This window comes from Mytilus trossulus, chromosome 2 (genome assembly GCF_036588685.1).
Source record: "Mytilus trossulus isolate FHL-02 chromosome 2, PNRI_Mtr1.1.1.hap1, whole genome shotgun sequence".
NCBI lineage: Eukaryota > Metazoa > Mollusca > Bivalvia > Mytilida > Mytilidae > Mytilus > Mytilus trossulus.
In genome coordinates this window covers 98604369-98623035 of record NC_086374.1, presented here as the reverse complement: position 1 = coordinate 98623035, position 18667 = coordinate 98604369, and the positions used below count along the sequence as shown (strand labels likewise).

The following is an 18667-nucleotide window of genomic DNA, read 5'->3' as shown; positions in this document are numbered from 1 at the left end:
GAAGATCCATAACCTTCCGGCTATTATCGGCAATGTCAAGGTCTTTCAATTATTCAATATAATTAAAAATGAGTTTTAGTCCAAAGAAGCATTTTAAAATATGAAGGGATGCTTTTTGTATATTTAAAAAATCAACAAAAATGTATCTTTAAATTAAAAAGGGAACTCATTTAGACACATATCTTGTAAAACCTTCAATAATCTTTGATTAAGCTTATTTATTAATTGATGTTTGCCTTGTGTCCAGTAGCAAATATTACGTGCAGAATAATTGGACGTGAATACATATTAAAACTGTTAACACAGTAATGCTCTCTAAATATTAGCAATCGGAATGTAGAGTTAGTTAATCTGGATTCCACTTGAATAAAAAAATAAAAAAATGTGCATTATGTTATCCACTTTGCGACATGCGATATTTCAAAGTTTTAAAATGCAAAAAAAGTTGATCTCAATGACAAGCATATATATCATTTTTAGAAAATCATTTAAATTTTATCATTTTATATTTCATGGTTTTCGTGTGCTTTCAATTAATGTAATTTTCTCAAGTTTAAAAAAAATGTTTTATGGCAAAAAAAAAAGAGTTAACTGACAGCAAGATATATCATTTAAATTGAAGAAACATCGTTTAGATTTTTGTTACTGCGTGGTTTTTTGTATGTTTTGAATTTCTATTTTGCTCTTTTTCCAAGTTTAAATGTAGTTAATAAACCTTTTAATAGAACAAAAATTGTAGGTAAGAAGCAAATTAAAAATTAATCTGTGACTAGAAATTAGTTTTTTTTTTATATATTGTGTATTAATTTATATTTAGTGAAATTAACTAAATTTAATGATATAAATGTAATTTAAAGCTAGAACAAAGCTTCGTATCCCTCTTTTATTTGGTTGAAAGCATTTCATAAATATTCAGAATAGGATTATATTAACAAAAACGCCAAACAGGCTTTGCAAAATGGGTCTGTCAAGAACAGGGCCAGTAATTTTAACAGCTAGAGTAACATGGGGACATAAGAAAGGCAATAAACCCTAATCTTGCAAGTGTCTTTTATAGTTCAGTGTGAAACTTCCCTACTTAAAAACTGAATTATTGGGAGTACACACCATTCCAAACGGACGTGTATATATTCGTTTAGAAGGGACTGGAATTGGTCAGAACGCAGCATATACGTAGCCAAACAATTTGTATTAACTTCATTACGAAATTAACAATGTACGTATAAGCGCCGACATCCAATTCATGTCATATCAAACTTCATATTTCCTTGATTTAAGAACAAGTTAGGACCAAATTGAAACAAAAAAGGGGTGACTAAATATCTATGTTATTATTTCAATTCCTTAATATACCAAAACCCACAAACGACAATCGCCGGGGAAACTCTTCATAGTAATATGCACATTTTGGAAATGTTTTATATTTTCGTACGTATAAATTAATGATATGAATTTTAAGGAGAAAAAGATTTGTTTATCGAGATGTTAAAATATGCTAAAGAAATTTTGTAGATATTTTTCTTTTTCACAGTAAAGATGATATTACGCCCAAAGTTCTGAATCACAGAAAAAAAATGTAAACAAGCGATCTGATCATATAGCAAAAATCATATCTATAATCAGTTAAATAAGTCCAAAGTATTTCATTCAGTAATTGTAAGAATGAGAAATAGTATACTGAAGAGCATAAACAAAACATGAATGAACATTTCAACACGTTTTAAAACATCAATTGGTTAAATACTAGGCCTGCCATTAAGGTTAAAGGCTATAATTAGTTGTTGACACTGGTCAGATTTTATCACTGGGGTGTAATGTATACTTTTGTAGTCCCATTTAAGAGTGCACATGAATTGCTTCTCGACCATTTATTTTTATTTTTTGGCTTGTGTTGTGGTTCTTGGACCTGAATTTGCAATCTTGATAGAACAAAATAGTATCCGTTGATAACCTGTACATTTTCATCGTTATAAATGAGACCGTTAGTTTTTTCGTTTGAATTGTTTCCAATAATTCGTGATGGGGTTTTTATAGATAAAGACGACTTTACAATATGAAATTTTTCATTGATGAGAGCCATCTGGTGGCCTATTATTGCTTACCACCACTTCGTTTTAACTCTAGTGGATTTCTGTATTTTTGGGAATCACAACATCTCTTCGATTCATATAGTTTACAGTTTCGTCTAGGCAACCTTATTATGTATTTATACGAATTTTCTTTTTTTATCGTCCTGATTTTCAAAAAGTACAAGATTTAGTACTATAGTATAATATCCATATTAAATTTGAAAATAAAAGCTAGGTGAATGCATACAAAATTATACTTTGAATTTCCTTCCTTTTGCTTCTTTCTTTTTTATTTTGATTATTTTACTTCTAAAATGTATTAATTTTACAGTTAGTTTAATATGAACAAAGTTATACGCTACATTTTGCTCTATCTGTACGATGGAAATTTAGAATCGTGAACGGGGAAGCATGGGTTGACTCTTTATTGATACAAGTAATACTTGTTAAAATTCTGAAAGAAGTATTGAAAAAGAAGAAAATAACATAAACGAATTGTATTATTTTTAATAAAAATACGTATAAACGGAGGACAATTATTTATTGTTATTTTATAATAGCATTTGAAACTTAGGTACATGTAAATATTTACTTAGATTTTTGGGCGTAATGATATGATACAAAAAATTCCATGCAATAATTAATGGAATTTTATTAGCAAAAAGAGCTATTTTCATGTACATTTGATAAATCATACAAAGAAATGTTACTCGACATGACTGAAAAAGTCTTTATTGCATTACAAATTACGCCTGGGTGTAAATTCTTGGTTTTTTTTTAATCATTAACAAATATGAAAGTGTCGTCCTTCTTTTCTAATTTGTACTTTTCTCTATTTGGGCATCTGACAGTTAGGGGCGAAGCGATGTAATGTATCGAAAGCTTGTTCATAAAGCGACATTTATTATGCATTTTTCTAAAGACAGTCTTTAAAAAATGTTCTATGGCGCAAAAATTGTCAAAACAATGAACATTTGGTCAGTAATGTCTCAAAATACAGTAACTGTCTTCATCCGCAATGTACCAGTGCTGCAGACCATTTTTTTTTTTTTTTTATCGTAAAAAGTATAATTGTTCGAAATTTGTTTTAGCATGTTAAATAAACCACGAACGAAATGCAAATATGATATAAAGAAATAAACGACATCCACTGAATATCAGGCTCCTGAATTGGGAAAGACACAGATATATTGTGTCGGGGTTGATAATGTAAGCGGGGGTACAACTCTATCCATAATCTGGGACAGTGGTGTAGCAGTACAACATATGCAGGAACTTAAAAAATCAAGCTTGAATGTTGTGTTCATACCTGTCAACACTGTTTAGGGTTCGTTCTCTGCAGTCGTATCAAGATGCGCCCTGCATTTTTTTAAAATTTGTATTCATTATAATTTAGTCTTTTTCAAATCCAATGTAACAATTGGCTACCAAATATGTAAAGCTTAAACATTAATTATATGTTATTCTTTCAATCTGTTAAGTTATACAAAAGGTTGAATAAACATATTAAGCTAATATTGATACTCGAAAAGAACACGAGATAACCCAAAATGGACTCCCTTGGAAAACACTTTTATCTTCTATTTTTTTGTCTGCATTTCTGAGGAATTCTAAAACATAAAAATAAGATACCCAAGGGTGGAACGCGCGACAATTTAAGACGATTTCTTCGTGATTTAAAATTCCACGGAACAATTTATGTTTGATATAATAACATATGATTTTATAAAAGCGGTAGTTACTGAACGATTTTTATTTGAAATAAATTGGAAATAAATCGCCTGGGTGTAATTAATTGCTGGTATTGGACGTCCTTTTTTGTTCGATAAAGTGTCTAACTATGAAAACTTTTATAAAAAAATTCTTCGGGAAAATAGTATTTTGAATAATGCACAACAAAGGACCGCAGTTAATAACCATGTTCTGCGGTTAATACCAATAGTCCGCAGTTAATAACTATCCTAGAGTTACGGAGTAATTATAGGGCGGTGTTAAATCGACTATACATCTCCACTTTAACAATCCTTACCCGTCTATTCCATCACAGTTTCACGCCGTGTTTTGTCTTCATTTGACTTTAATAGGCTGTATCAACTATAAAAGTTTCCAATTTGTCAAAATGAATGCTCAAGTATCCCCAACAATGCATTTCGATGGAGATTAATTTACTCCCTTTCATTCCACAGTGATGAGTGTCAAGACTTCAAACCCCCTTTCTGTTTTTGTTTACAAAATATAATTGATCAATTCAGTGTTATTTCAGAAGATGGATTCAATTATATTTTGAAATTATATTAGAGTACAATTCGTTGATATCAATTTTTCAGTAACTGGTAGTTGTGTCTGACATAAATGTATAGGCAAACTATAATTTGATACACTTCTTTACGCAGACGACAATCGTAGCCGTTTCATCTCCGAACCTGTTTACCACATTTATTGTTCATTCTTTTTACTGTAACAAGGGTCTAGTTAAGGGAGCTCGCTTCTCAGTTTCAAAGTAATTAACTTTTCAAAACACTAGTTTATATTGATAAGGAATGAATAAAGAAATCCAAAAAGCTAAAAAAATATATAGGTCACCGTGCTTGTTTTCGAGATATGAGCCATTGAAATTTTGGCGGGAAAGTACTCTCTTGACTTTTCATAACTTTATCATTGACAAGTTAAAGTTCTCAAAAACTGTTGAAAAGTAATTAAAATTTAATAAGACTTTCACAGATGGCTTATCATTATACATGTTAAAGAATTTCAAAAAGAAAAATGTGGGTCACCAGGCAATTTTTTTTCAAGACAGTTAAATGGATAAAACCAGAGGATTCCGAAAATCTGACAAAAATATCCTTCTATGTCATGCTATTTCTCCACGATAGTCATGTCAAGATTTGATTAGATCAAACACCGATAACTTTTGGTATTAACGTTGACATGACAATCCCCATAGTAACGACCGAAGAAATTTTTTATAGAGTTGCTCTGAATTAACAATTCGTCTGAATAGGATGGGACTATGCTTGATATATGTAACAAGTATATTTGTTATTTGAAAATATGGAAAATTATATGTATCCTGATTAAATTAACTTTTACATGGGTCAGGTATTATCAGTAGTACCAATTGGAATACCGTAAACCAAGTAACATTTTTTATTCAGCATACAGACATCCATTTTTAGGGAATGATGATGTAAAAAAATGAAAAATATAACAATTTATACCAAAATAAGACTAAACATTTGAACAAAAAGACACCTTGGTCCAAAGTACGGTAGAATTTTGTAAATAATATCTTATTTAATTATGAAATAAATCTTTTACATATACAAGACTCTTTGAAAGTTCAGGAGATCACATTTTTGAAATTCACACCAATATGTGAATCATAACAGATTGATTCTGGAACATCCCGAGTACACAAAATATTCTTTGATCTCCATGACAGGACAGCAGTAAATCCTACTGTCGTCTGCGGAGTAATGCTCCCTTATTGATTTAAGTTCTGTAAATATTTAAACAATATCATAACTATAATTCGAGACAAGTTGTCATTTGTAAACAAATATTTATGTAAAGATTGGATTATTAAACAATCCTTCTGTAATATTTGACGTTCGATCACTTCCGAGATCTCGATACAGAGGTATTTCACAATTCTACAGGACTTACTATGGTAACATTATGTAAATGGTTGAATTAATTAACATTGGAAGGTGCTTTTTTTTTAACCAAATCAATAGTTTTGGGGTTACCTTCTAAAAATACCAGCAAGAATACCGGCGTTATGTTCTCAAGTAGTCAATGGACACATAAACGTCGCAACAAACTTTATAATCCTTACGTATCATTAAGCATTACAGCCTGTGAGCAGGCCTACTGCTCGACATTATCTGGCGATGAAGTATTAGATTTGGTCAGGATGCCAGGCTACAAGCATGTAAAGTAAATAGGAATTGTATTCCCACCTTTAGTTGGTTTAATATCATTATTCGGAAGAAGTCTATAGAATTGTATTTTAAAAAGGGTATCATGTGGACCAACATGTATACGAAGAAAGAACTGTTCGTGTACATGTATGACCATCCATTATAGCTCTATTAAACTATCATAAATATATATTTTAATAATATAAAGCTAACAATTTTGACAAATGTTATTGATTAGAAGAGTGATGTTATTATAAAGTTTCTTAATAAAGGCCTAGGAGAAGTCTGATCGAAATCAATAAGACAGCAAACTCAATCAAAACAAATATGTTTACGGTGGGTTAAAAAGGAAAAGAAAATTAGTTCTATACGTTGGCAGATCCAGAAATTTTCATAAGTAGGGGACCCACTATCTGCCCGCTCTAGTCATGCTTCATTGGTTCCCAATAAAAGCAACCGCAAATATTTCCCCCAAAAAGGCCCACTGCAGCCCTTAAATCCGCCTCTGACAGAAACGGTTATGTTTTAGGACTTTTCATTATAGACTTAATTTCATATAAATTATATTTTGCGATAGTCTAACAATATTGAAGTAAAATTGTCTATTTACATATACCCATTAAAAGTCCACTTCCCATAATGCATTTGTTGCAAGTACTGTATAGATTCGGGGGCTCTTGTCATATCTAATATGTTTTACCATTGTTCGTTTTCCGGATCTAACTCGGCGTCATGTTTAACTGTCGTATTATTGACTCTTTCAGTGTATGATTAATCATCTTCAGTTTTATTTATCTTTCCTTCGGATTAAACCGTAACATAGATTAAAAGGTGATGAAATATGGTAAATATTAATCAAAAATCAAAACCGTCATTTAATTTTATAAAGTACTTAACTCTTGCGAAGTGATTCACAATCAATAAACGTTCATGTATTAATTAGAATTCACGACAGACGCGTGTCGAATTACTGTTAAGCAAACTATTGCTACGGTCTTCTTTGATGTATTCATCCGCCAACTGCAAGAGTCTTCTTACATTTTTCACGCTTTCATTTATGTGTAAATAAATATAGCCAAACAATTTATCTAAATCTTATATAATTCAAATCTAATATCAAATTAAAAATGATCAAAGAAAACACTTCGAGTTATCTTCAGAAAAATGTAGACATGCTTAACAATTTATTTCTAATTTGCATAAATTTAAACAAGCGAGAATTTGAAGTGAAAATTGATAAATAAAACCGGCAGACCAGACAAAAACTTTGAATGATGTGAGACGGTCATTGATAGAAATCAATCATAGCACAGTAATGATACAAATATTTCATACGTTTTTATAAGATTTAAATCGAGGCTATTTAACTATATAAACTTCCTTAATGAAACAGCTTGACAGTGTAATAGGGGAATTCATGATAAAAAGAAAATCCATTCAGAGCAATAACTGAAAATATTTAGTCAAGTTAAAACCATCCTTCTCCGAAAAGTCATTCGCGTTTCTTAGTAAGATTTAGAAAATGGGATAGCTGTAAAACTGGAAAATATGTAGCGGTTTTCTTTAAAGGAAAGTGTTCATGATAATCCTGAAACGTGTTAAGTAAACCATAAAAAGACTATGACACCGATGGAAAACCAAGTCGTTACCTCCAAACTGTAGAAATACAAATTTTTTTATACGACGGCAAAAATTAAAAATTGCTTGGTCGTATATTGGTATCACGTCGTCGTCGTCAACGCCTTACGAAGACGGGTGAATTTCGGATAATAACTTTAGTATAAGTAAATAGAAATCGATTGAATTTTAACACAAGGTAAATAACCACTAATATAACAGGAAGTTTGGGATTGATTTTGGTGTTTTGGTCCCAACAGTTTAGGAATAAGGGGCCAAAAGGGTCTTTAATTTAACTTTCAAATTGTTTGATTTCATCAAAAAATGACTTTTTGGGGCTCTTTGATTTCCCGAATCTAACCATGTATTTCTTTATATCTTAAAATTGGTCTACAATTCTTGGGGTTCTTTGATATACTGAATCTGAACCTGTACTTAAATTTTTGATTATGGGTCCAGTTTTCAAGTTGATCCAAATCGGGGTCCAAAATTAAACTTTATTTGATTTCAACAAACATTGAATATATGGGATTCTTTGATATGCTGAATCTAACAATATATTACATTTTTGATAGTTGGGCCCCGTTATCAAATATGTCAACATTGAGGTCTAAAGGGTCCAAAATTCAACTTTATTTGATTTCATCAAAAATTGAATTATTAGGGTTCTCTGATATGCTGAATCTAACCATGTATTTAGATTTTGGATATTTGACAATAAAAGGTAAATGTCCAATTTTTAAATTCTTATACCACATTCATTCTGAGTCAGAAAGCTATGCTGCTGTGTCAACTATTTAATCACAATTCAAATTCAGAGCTGTATCAAGCTTGAATGTTGTGTCCATACTTGCCCCAACTATTCATGGTTCGACCTCTGTGCTCGTATCAAGCTCCGCCCTGTATAGCATTTAATTTCTATATTTATATTACTAGTATCTGTAATCTTAAATCTTGATCGCAAACATCCAATACTAACATGCTTACAAGTTTCAAACCGTGAAAAGGTAGAAATGCATTTGGAACAGCAATATCAACAGGATATCACCAGACAAATGTATGAGATGGACGGTGTTTTTGCCGTTGTTCATCATATTGAAATGTCTGGAAAATGAAGAACGAAGTTTTCTAGCTATCGGATCTTAACATCATTTTGTACGTAACTGCACGATACTCATTGGATCTTAACATCATCTTGTACGTTACTGCACGATACTCATTGGATCTTAACATCATATTCTACGCAACTGCACAATACTCATTGGTAACTATGTCATGTCTTAAAAGGCATATGTATTTAACAAAACAACTGTGGTTTGATTTATTTCACCATAGTTAAAAATCCGCATATTTAGATACTTTTGACTGATCTCTAAGCTTTGCTTCAGGTAATGTACCAAAATATAATATCATAACGCGGACATATTTTTGGTTTTTCGTAATGCCTAATTTACTACGTTTAATCCCTTCCCAGACTAGCTTAACACTAAATATTAATAATAGTTTAGTTCATGTAATATTACTCTTAATAATCTATCAGACGAATTTAATAAGATGGTGGTGTGAATTGGCGACAAAATTATGATTGAGAGAATGAAAGCGCTGCAAGCCAACGTATTACGTTAAAGGCCCACCCGTCAGTTGGTATCGTTATGAACGCATCATCGATCTTTTCGAATGGAGGCGAGAAAAGTCATAAGGATATATGATTTTCTTTTTATATAGGCTTACACAGCATGAATAAAACTCTTAAGTATACTTAAATATAATGGATTGTTTAGTGTTATTTTTTATGCGGTGATAAGAGTTAAATTGGAAAATGTATTAGCGTTTTGAAAAGATTTCTTTTGAGTTAAATGACAATCTTATCAATTCAATAAAAATGTTGAAGATCTTCCGACAGTTTTCTCAATTGGTAAATATTTGAATGAGGACAAAAATTAATACAGTCCTATTTAACGGTATTCAAACAATTTCAAAGGTTATCGATAAAATTGTTCTTTTTAGAAGTTTGTTTATCTACCGATAGCTTTTCTTGTTGAAATTACTTTTTAAAACACTTTATGTAACAGAAAAGTGGAATTAAGTGCACACTTAAAAGACTGTCATACTGCACTCCGAACAATAACTCTGAACTGCATTAATTTCCTTTAAATAATAAGTTAACCAAAAACCATCATCGGAGTATATCAATGTTCACTTATTGAACAGAAATTAAAGTTAACATTTTCTTTGTTTCTTAAATAAAGAGTTTAGATATACAACCGTGTCTTTATTTCCCTTTGACGTGTTAGCTTCGAATTCACGCCGTACGGTTAACCGTGAAATGATGTGAATCCGAAACACGTACTGACACGATACCCAAATTAAAGTATAACTATAGTCATTTGGCCCGACTATGGACTCTTGTAAATAGTTGTCTTATTGGCTATCATACCACAACATATACACGATAAAGTTCGTTTCGTTTTAGTTATTTAAGGTAAAATTCACTACTTGTAAAAAAATAAGTAAAATTCCAGCATCTTTTTTCAAACTTGCCTTCGCGTGAAAACAACTATTAGAAACTGAATCTTGTTGTACTATAATGTTGATTTCCCACGATAAAGATGTCATGAGTTTTCTTCAACTGACAAAAATGCACAATAACAATAGGATGAGTGTAGAATTTCTACATATTGAAACAAAACCCAGTACCGAACAGACCTCCAGTGACGAGTTTGTCAGGTTTAGTGTTCATCGTCTATATATAAATGTCGTTTACCTATTGACTCAGGTTTATATTCAGTATTATTAAACTATCATATTAATGAGAGGGGCGTCATTAAGGGTTCTTATGTCAAAGCTATCATACAAAATAAATAACCGTATCATTTAGTAAGTACTAAATCAATCAACCTCAACTTCTTCTTTGAGGGGCAACGAAGTTTCTTGGTCTTGTTCTAAACATAATCATGATATCAACTGTCCCCACATCAAATATAGGTGCTAGAACATGAGTAGGTGGAAGGTCGAGATGGTATGTTATAGGGACTCACTGTTTTGTCTCCAACTTTTCATGCCACTTATCCACCTAAGTTAGAAATCACGTGACTTTGGTGACGCAGGAGAACCGCCATTTTGTATTGTATTAGCCTGATTGTTTTAACTTCCATGATACTTTTAAAATCCATTTTAATTGAATTAGAATCATTAAAAAAGGGACGTATCAAATAGAAGATATATTCTGGTTGCATGTTCACTTTTGTTGTTTACTCTCCCCAAATCGCCTTTCTGTATTGTAGATTTAATTTGTAGTTATTTATACAAAATTTAAAAAATGCCAACTTTTATCTACAAACTTTGAACCTAACCACATTGAATCGCTACTCTTTGTCCTCTCAGCTTGATTGATTCAAATCCTTCACAAAACATAGACATCACAGGCAAAATTGTGAGTTTGAGAAAAAGCTTTCTTCCAAAATAATGTTAAGGTTTTGGAAAATTTCCTCGAAGATCCATGGTCAAGGAATCATGATAGCTTCACTAGCCAACGAAACAGTTTTTGAACTTTCAGAACTCGTATAAATTAGGTCTTATGACTCGCGAACGTACATTAATATTAATAATATTTTCCCGTTACAAAAGTCGCATTTTATAATATTCAAATTTATATGAAATAAATGATAATATGACATGGATGTTTGATAGCAGTTTTGCTCTTTGTCAGAAATTAAATAAGCATCTCAAATTTGTATCGCTATTAACATTTATAAATCGTTATCGGAGTCAAGAAGAGTTCTTTATCTCTTGAGGAATCTTAATTCTTTCTACCCGAGCAATATTTTACATCGTAAAAAATATTTTTAAAGAAATTTTTCTTTAAAAGGTATTAATTTTCACTGCACTTTTTCCGCAAGTGTTCTATAATTGTAATTTATTAGAAGGATAATTTCACTTGCAAGTTGAACTTTATGTGAAATAAAATGTATGAAAACGATGAAATTTCGGAATAATTGCTGCAATTTAACATGTAAATAAATCAGGACGAGACGGTTGTTTGCACAAATGTAATTTAAATGATAAACAGAAATTTAGGTTTTTAATGATTTAGCCGTTTTGTCAATATTTAATGAAATAAAACAGGATGGCGGTGACGAATTGAAAATAAGAAAAAAATAAATTAGTCAAATGTAGTTTAGGGTGAAGAATAAACAACATATAGAGGAAATGCCAAATCTAAGTTAATGTTTTATGTAATTGGTTGATTGTAAAAGTGAAATATATAATCGAATCCATATTCAAGGTTATAGAAGGAGGAGGCGTACTGCACTTCAATAGTTCAAAAAGTAAAATCACAAAAATACTGAACTCCGAGAAAAATTCAAATCGAAACTGCCTAATCAAATGGCAAAATCAAATGATAAAACATTTCAAACGAATGGACAACAACTGTTATATTCCTGACTTGGTACATGCATTTCCTTATGTGGAAAATGGTGGACAGAGACTCTGTCTGGTTTTATAGCTAGCTTAACCTCTTACTTGTACGACAGACGCATTCAATTCCATTATATTGACAATTATGTGTGAATAAAACTAACAGACATCAAAGGTAAAAATGTCAAAAAATTGGGGTAAAGCAGTCAGCATTGTGTATAATTTTAATCACTATAAAAACTAAAAAATATGTAACAAAGAAACACAAAAAGGTATATAGACAAAGCACAATAGTGAAAATGACAGACAAGAATACAAGAATATACCATATGCACAGTAACACAATGACGGGATGAACATACGTACAGAGCCACGTGATATGCAACAAGAAACACAAAAAAGGCATAAACGCAAAAAGTCTGTACAGAAATATGACTTTTATGTCTTTTACTTTACGATGATTAACAATTGTTCAGTCTCATGTACGATCTTTTTCATGTAAGGGAGCTACCATTTGATTTTTAAGGGGGGGGGGGGGGGGGGGGGGGGGGAGGGGGCTTGGATGAAAAATTTGTCCTGCTTTTTTTTAGCTGTAATCTCTGTCCTGCCTTTTTATTTTTCACTCTGTTTGGTCCTGCCTTTTTTTTCTTTTTTTTTTTAGTTTAACCTGACTTTTTTTTTACCTAAATCGTCGTCCTGACTATTTTTTATTTGCAAGTGTCTCATCCTGCCTTTTTTTTTTACTCAAAACTCCTGTCCTGCCTATTTTTTTCAAATTTCATCCTAAAGCGTGGGTATCATAATAAAGCAATAGCTCATAGAACAACTTGTTAATTTAGAATTATTCAGTTACAAAAAATACATTCAATATGTCGCTCTCAATGATAGCAAATTTATCAAACTCGTCTGAGAATAAAACAAATGACGTTTCCTTTCGGTTTTTTGAATTACAGGAGTTAAATTTGAGATTTTTTAAATGTTTAAAGATACAACCTTATAATCGCAAGTGATATAAATGCAAAAGACAAAACATATTCATATTTCTAGGTAAAATTCAAGTATTAACTGCACGTTGATATGATATGGTTTTCTAAGTTATATGATACGCCAAAAGATAAATGAGAAATGAATGTTATACATACATAAAAGTTAAATATACTATGTTTGTATGTGGGTAGATGTCAAGAAATTATACCTCATTCCTATCAAAATCCGTATAAATAGTGTTGACTGATGAAATTAATCCCTCGGTACATTGTAGCGACAGAAAAGTACATTAGTTAAAACCTTATGTTTCTTATATTAAATTTTACACGAAAAAAACCATGAAAACAATGGCTCCCTTGAAAAAGTTTAACTAAGGTTTTTCACCCTACAATGTGATATACCAACCCATGTCAATTTACGCATACTTTACCCTTCTATCCGATGTACCAATCCATGTCAATTTACGCATGCCTAATCCTACTATCCGATGTACCAACCCATGTCAATTGACGAAGGACTTACCCTACTATCCGATGTACCAATCCATGTCAATTGACGAAGGACTTACCCTACTATCCGATGTACCAATCCATGTCAATTGACGAAGGATTAATCCTACATTGTAATAACAGTCCATGTCAATTGACGAGGGCCTCATCCTACAATGTGATTACCATTCCATGTCACCATACGAAGACCTGATCCTTAAACTATACCAATCCGTGTCAATTGACGAATGCCTAATCATACATTGTGATTACAATTCCATGTCAACTGACGAATGCTTATCCTTAAATTTGATATACCAGTCCGTGTCAATTGACGAAGGCCTAATCTCAAATTGTAATGTACCAATCAGTGTCAATTGTCAAAGTCCCAATCATACAATGGGACATATCAATTCTTGTTAAGTGACGTAGGCATAAGCTTTATATATATATGTACTATCCCTTTCAATAGTATGATATATGAATGCCTAATCTTACTAAGAGACGTACCAATCCGTATCAATTGACGAGGGCCAAACCCTACAATCTGATGTAACAACCAGAATCAATTGACGAAGGCCTAGTCCTACAATATGACGTACCAATTCTTGTCAAATGACAGAGGCAGACTCCTACAATGAAACAATGTGTGTCAATTGAAGAAGCACTAATTAAGCATACGATGTGATGTGCTTATCTAATCCGTGTCAATAAACAGATACAAGAACAAACAAAATTCTTAAAGACAATGAATGTCCTGACATACTTAGTATTTTTTGCAAAAGTAATAAAAAGTAGACACTTAATTTCTATTCTCAACTTTACTTGAACTTACACTTAGTAATGAATTAATTAGAAACAGTAGGCATTTAAACTCTTATAGAGAAATGTATTATTTGATAATTCACCATGACATGATGGATCTCATATATTTTTATCAGATTAAGATTGTACCTAAATAATATAAACTGACACCCGTATTAAAGCACCCCATTGACATTCGGTATGGAAGGCGATTGTGGTTAGGTAAATAAGAAGTATGGTGGCTATTATACTTATACATAGTCATGATAGTCGCATTTCGTGAAATAACTATTATTTTACACAATGCACCTTACATAACTTAAAGTTTTTTCATTTTTACAAATAATGGTGTACATTTTTCACTTCTTTTTTTACATGAACTTTATTTAAGTGATTATTTTAACTGCATATTATTTGAAAAAAGTAAAAATACAAAAATACAGAACTCCGAGGAAAATTCAAAACGGAAAGTTCCTAATCAAATGGCAAAATCAAAAGCTTAAACAAATCTAACAAATAGATAACAACTGTAATATTCCTGACTTGGTGCAGGTATTCTTATGTAGAAAATGGTGGATCAAATCTGATTTTATAGCTACCAAAACCTCTAACTTATATGACAGTAGCATCAAATACCATTCTATTGAAAACGATGTGTAAACTTAACAAACAGACATAATAGGTTAAATTGTCAAAATAGCAGCCAACATTGTTATATTATCTTATACCATAGTAAATAAAAAAAATAGGGCGATATTAGACGATGGCCAAATGACACAAATATTCACAACAGACCAAAGGGCGATAATTTTATTAATATAAAGTCAGCATAATTATTTTGTTACTCCTTTTTAAATATCAAAAAATGCATCGGTTGATTTAAAAGAAAATATCTTCTCAGCTGGCATCGCAATCATTCGATACATATGTAACTACCCTTGCATGAACCTAGCATGACACTCAGACCAATGCAAAGTTTATTCTTTTAAATAGTGTACTGTTATGATACGAACTACAATATTAAAGTGCATTACATTTCGACATTTTTAGTTCATTAAACTTAGAAATACAATAGATTTGGAAACACAGTTATGTACATCTTTAAAAAGTTTATAAAATTGTGTTGAGAAAGTTCGATAGACCTAGATAGATAAAAATTAATTTAAAGTAGAGCTTTTCGCTTCAGATATATATATATAAAACTGATGAAATCGTGAAAATACTGCGGTAAACATTACACATATTTTGTGTTAGTCAACATTAAAAAAATCAAATGAACTAAATTGTTTTTTCATGCTTCATGCCAATCTGTTCAGTCATTTCTGATTTATTTCTACAGTTTTTATACGACCGCAAATTTTGAAAAAATTTTCGTCGTATATTGCTATCACGTTGGCGTCGTCGTCGTCGTCGTCGTCGTCGTCGTCCGAATACTTTTAGTTTTCGCACTCTAACTTTAGTAAAAGTGAATATAAATCTATAAAATTTTATCACAAGGTTTATGACCACAAACGGAAGGTTGGTATTGATTTTGGGGGTTTTGGTCCCAACATTTTAGGAATTAGGGGCCAAAAAGGCCCCAAATAAGCATTTTCTTGGTTTTCGCACTATAACTTTAGTTTAAGTTAATAGAAATCTATGAAATTTTGACACAATGTTTATGACCACAAAAGAAAGCTTGGGATTGATTTTGGGAGTTTTGGTTTCAACAGTGTAGGAATTAGGGGCCACAAAAGGGCCCAAATAAGCATTATTCTTGGTTTTCCCACAATTACTTTAGTTTAAGTAAAAAGATAATAATGAAATTTAAACACAATGTTTATGACCACAAAAGGAAGGTTGATATTGATTTTGGGAGTTTAGGTCACAACAGTTTAGGAATTAGGGGCCAAAAAGGGACCCAAATAAGCATTTTTCTTGGTTTTCGCACCATAACTTTAGTATAAGTAAATAGAAATCTATGAAATTTAAACACAAGGTTTATGACCATAAAAGGAAGGTTGGTAATGATTTTGGGAGTTTTGGTCCCAACAGTTTAGGAATAAGGGGCCCAAAGGGTCCAAAATTAAACTTTGTTTGATTTCATCAAAATTGAATAATTGGGGTTCTTTGATATGCCGAATCTAACTGTGTATGTAGATTTTTAACTTTCGTCCCTTTTTCAAATTTGGTCTACATTAAGGTCCAAAGGGTCCAAAATTAAACTTCGTTTGATTTTGACAAAATATTAATCGTTTGGGTTCTTTGATATGCTGAATCTAAAAATGTACTTAGATTCTTGATTTTCGGCCCAGTTTTCAAGTTGGTCCAAATCGGGGTCCAAAATTAAACTTTGTTTGATTTCATCAAAAATTGAATAAATGGGGTTCTTTGATATGCCAAATCTAACTGTGTATGTAGATTCCTCATTTTTGGTCTTGTTTTCAAATTGGTCTACATTAAAGTCTAAAGGGTAAAAAATTAAACTTAGTTTGATTTTAACAAAAATTGAAATCTTGGGGTTCTTTGATATGCCGAATCCAAACATGTACTTAGATTTTTGATTATGGGCCCAGTTTTCAAGTTGGTCCAAATCAGGATCTAAAATTATTATATTAAGTTTTGTGCAATAGCAAGTCTTTTCAATTGCACAGTATTGCGCAATGGCAAGAAATATCTTATTGCAAAATATTGTGAAATAGCAATTTTGTTTTTAATTAGAGTTATCTTTCTTTGTCCAGAATAGTAAACAAGAAATATCTAATTGTAAGAATTTTTTTATTTGGAGTTATCTTTCTTTGTCCAGAATCAACTTAAATCTTTGTTACATATACAATATACAATGTATATTCACTTTTTACTACCAACTGGTAATTGAAATAATCTTTACCATTCAGTGATAACAAGCAGTTTTTTTACATCTTAATATTTTATGCTGTATTTAAATGAGTAGTTATTGTCGCAAACTCCATTAGAAATTTTAATTGAGATTAGTTTTGGAATAAGGGAAAGGGGGATGTGATTAAAAAAAATGGGTTCAATTTTCTCATTTGAAATTTCATTTTTGAGAGGATTAAAATTCAACAGCATAGTGAATTGCTCGAAGAGAAAACAAAAATTTTAAGTTCATTAGAACACATTCATTCTGTGTCAGAAACCTATGCTGTGTCAACTATTTAATCACAATCCAAATTTAGAGCTGAATCCAGCTTGAATGTTGTGTCCATACTTGCCCCAACTGTTCAGGGTTCAACCTCTGCGGTCGTATAAAGCTACGCCCTGCGGAGCATCTGGTTTCTTATGTTGTACTGTTGTACCACTGTCCCATAGTAATTGAGGTTGAACTCGGCTTTGATACAAACATGTTTAAACCCCGTCACATTATTTATTGCATGTTCGAAATCAGGCTCTGTAATATAGTTGCTGGCATATGATATGAGATCTGCTCATGGGTGATGGTCGTACTGTGACCAGTACCCATATTTTTTTTAATTTATTATGTCTGTTTAGTTCAAGCATCATTGTAAATATAACATAATTTGATGAGACTGTCGTACAAAGTGAGAGGTTTAGCGCTATAAAACCAGGTTAAATCCACCATTTTCTTCATTCGAAAATGCCTGTACCAAGTCAGGAATATGACATTTGTTGTCCATTCGTTTTTGATGTGTTTTTGGCATTTGATTTTGCCATGAGACTTTCAGATTGATTTTCCTCAGAGTTTAGTATTTTTGTGATTTTACTTTTTTAGTATTTTGTTGCATCCACATCAGTCAAACTTAGATAGTAATCTTATTGGCAATGATATCACATCGCCTTATTTTATATTTACAAAATTTATTTACTTCCAGGATGGAATGAATGGTCAGAGTGGTCATCCTGCAGTAAATCCTGTAACACTGGTCAACAAGAGCGAAAGCGTGCATGTTCTAAGAAAGAGAGCTCTTGTGATGGCACAAATGTGGATACAAGGCAGTGCAATACTTTTCCATGTTCAGGTATTGAATCATTTTAAGACTCACAGGACACAATACTTTCAAGTTCATTGGAATTTTCAAAATAAAGAAACGTAAAATACATAAATCTATAATTAAACTAAAATCTGAAGAGAAAAAAAAACTGTCGACTGATTAAACAAACATTGGTTATCAAATGTTATCGCATACATTTGTACTTTTTTTTATTTCGTGAGTAATGAACTAATTTATATATTGACAGTAATGGCTTCCTTTTTCAGAAAATAAAGTTTGGTTCCATAAAACACCAAGCCCCGTTGTCAGTGAAATAAACAAAAATGAGTACAATCAGTTTTAACATTTCACTTTCAAATTAAAGTGGTTTACTGTTTATATATGCAATACCCTGATTTATAAATAACCAA

At 31.5% G+C, this 18667-nt stretch overlaps 1 protein-coding gene across 1 annotated transcript in view; it reads left to right on the top strand.

Annotated features, from left to right (window-relative positions):
* The window catches only part of LOC134708505 (protein kinase C-binding protein NELL2-like), a 33741-nt gene that overhangs the window by 2614 nt on the left and 12460 nt on the right, over positions 1-18667 (top strand). Inside the window, exon 2 of the mRNA XM_063569107.1 lies at positions 18138-18284. Within this exon, the coding sequence (XP_063425177.1) occupies positions 18138-18284 (147 nt within the window). The remainder of the gene's footprint in view (positions 1-18137; positions 18285-18667) is intronic.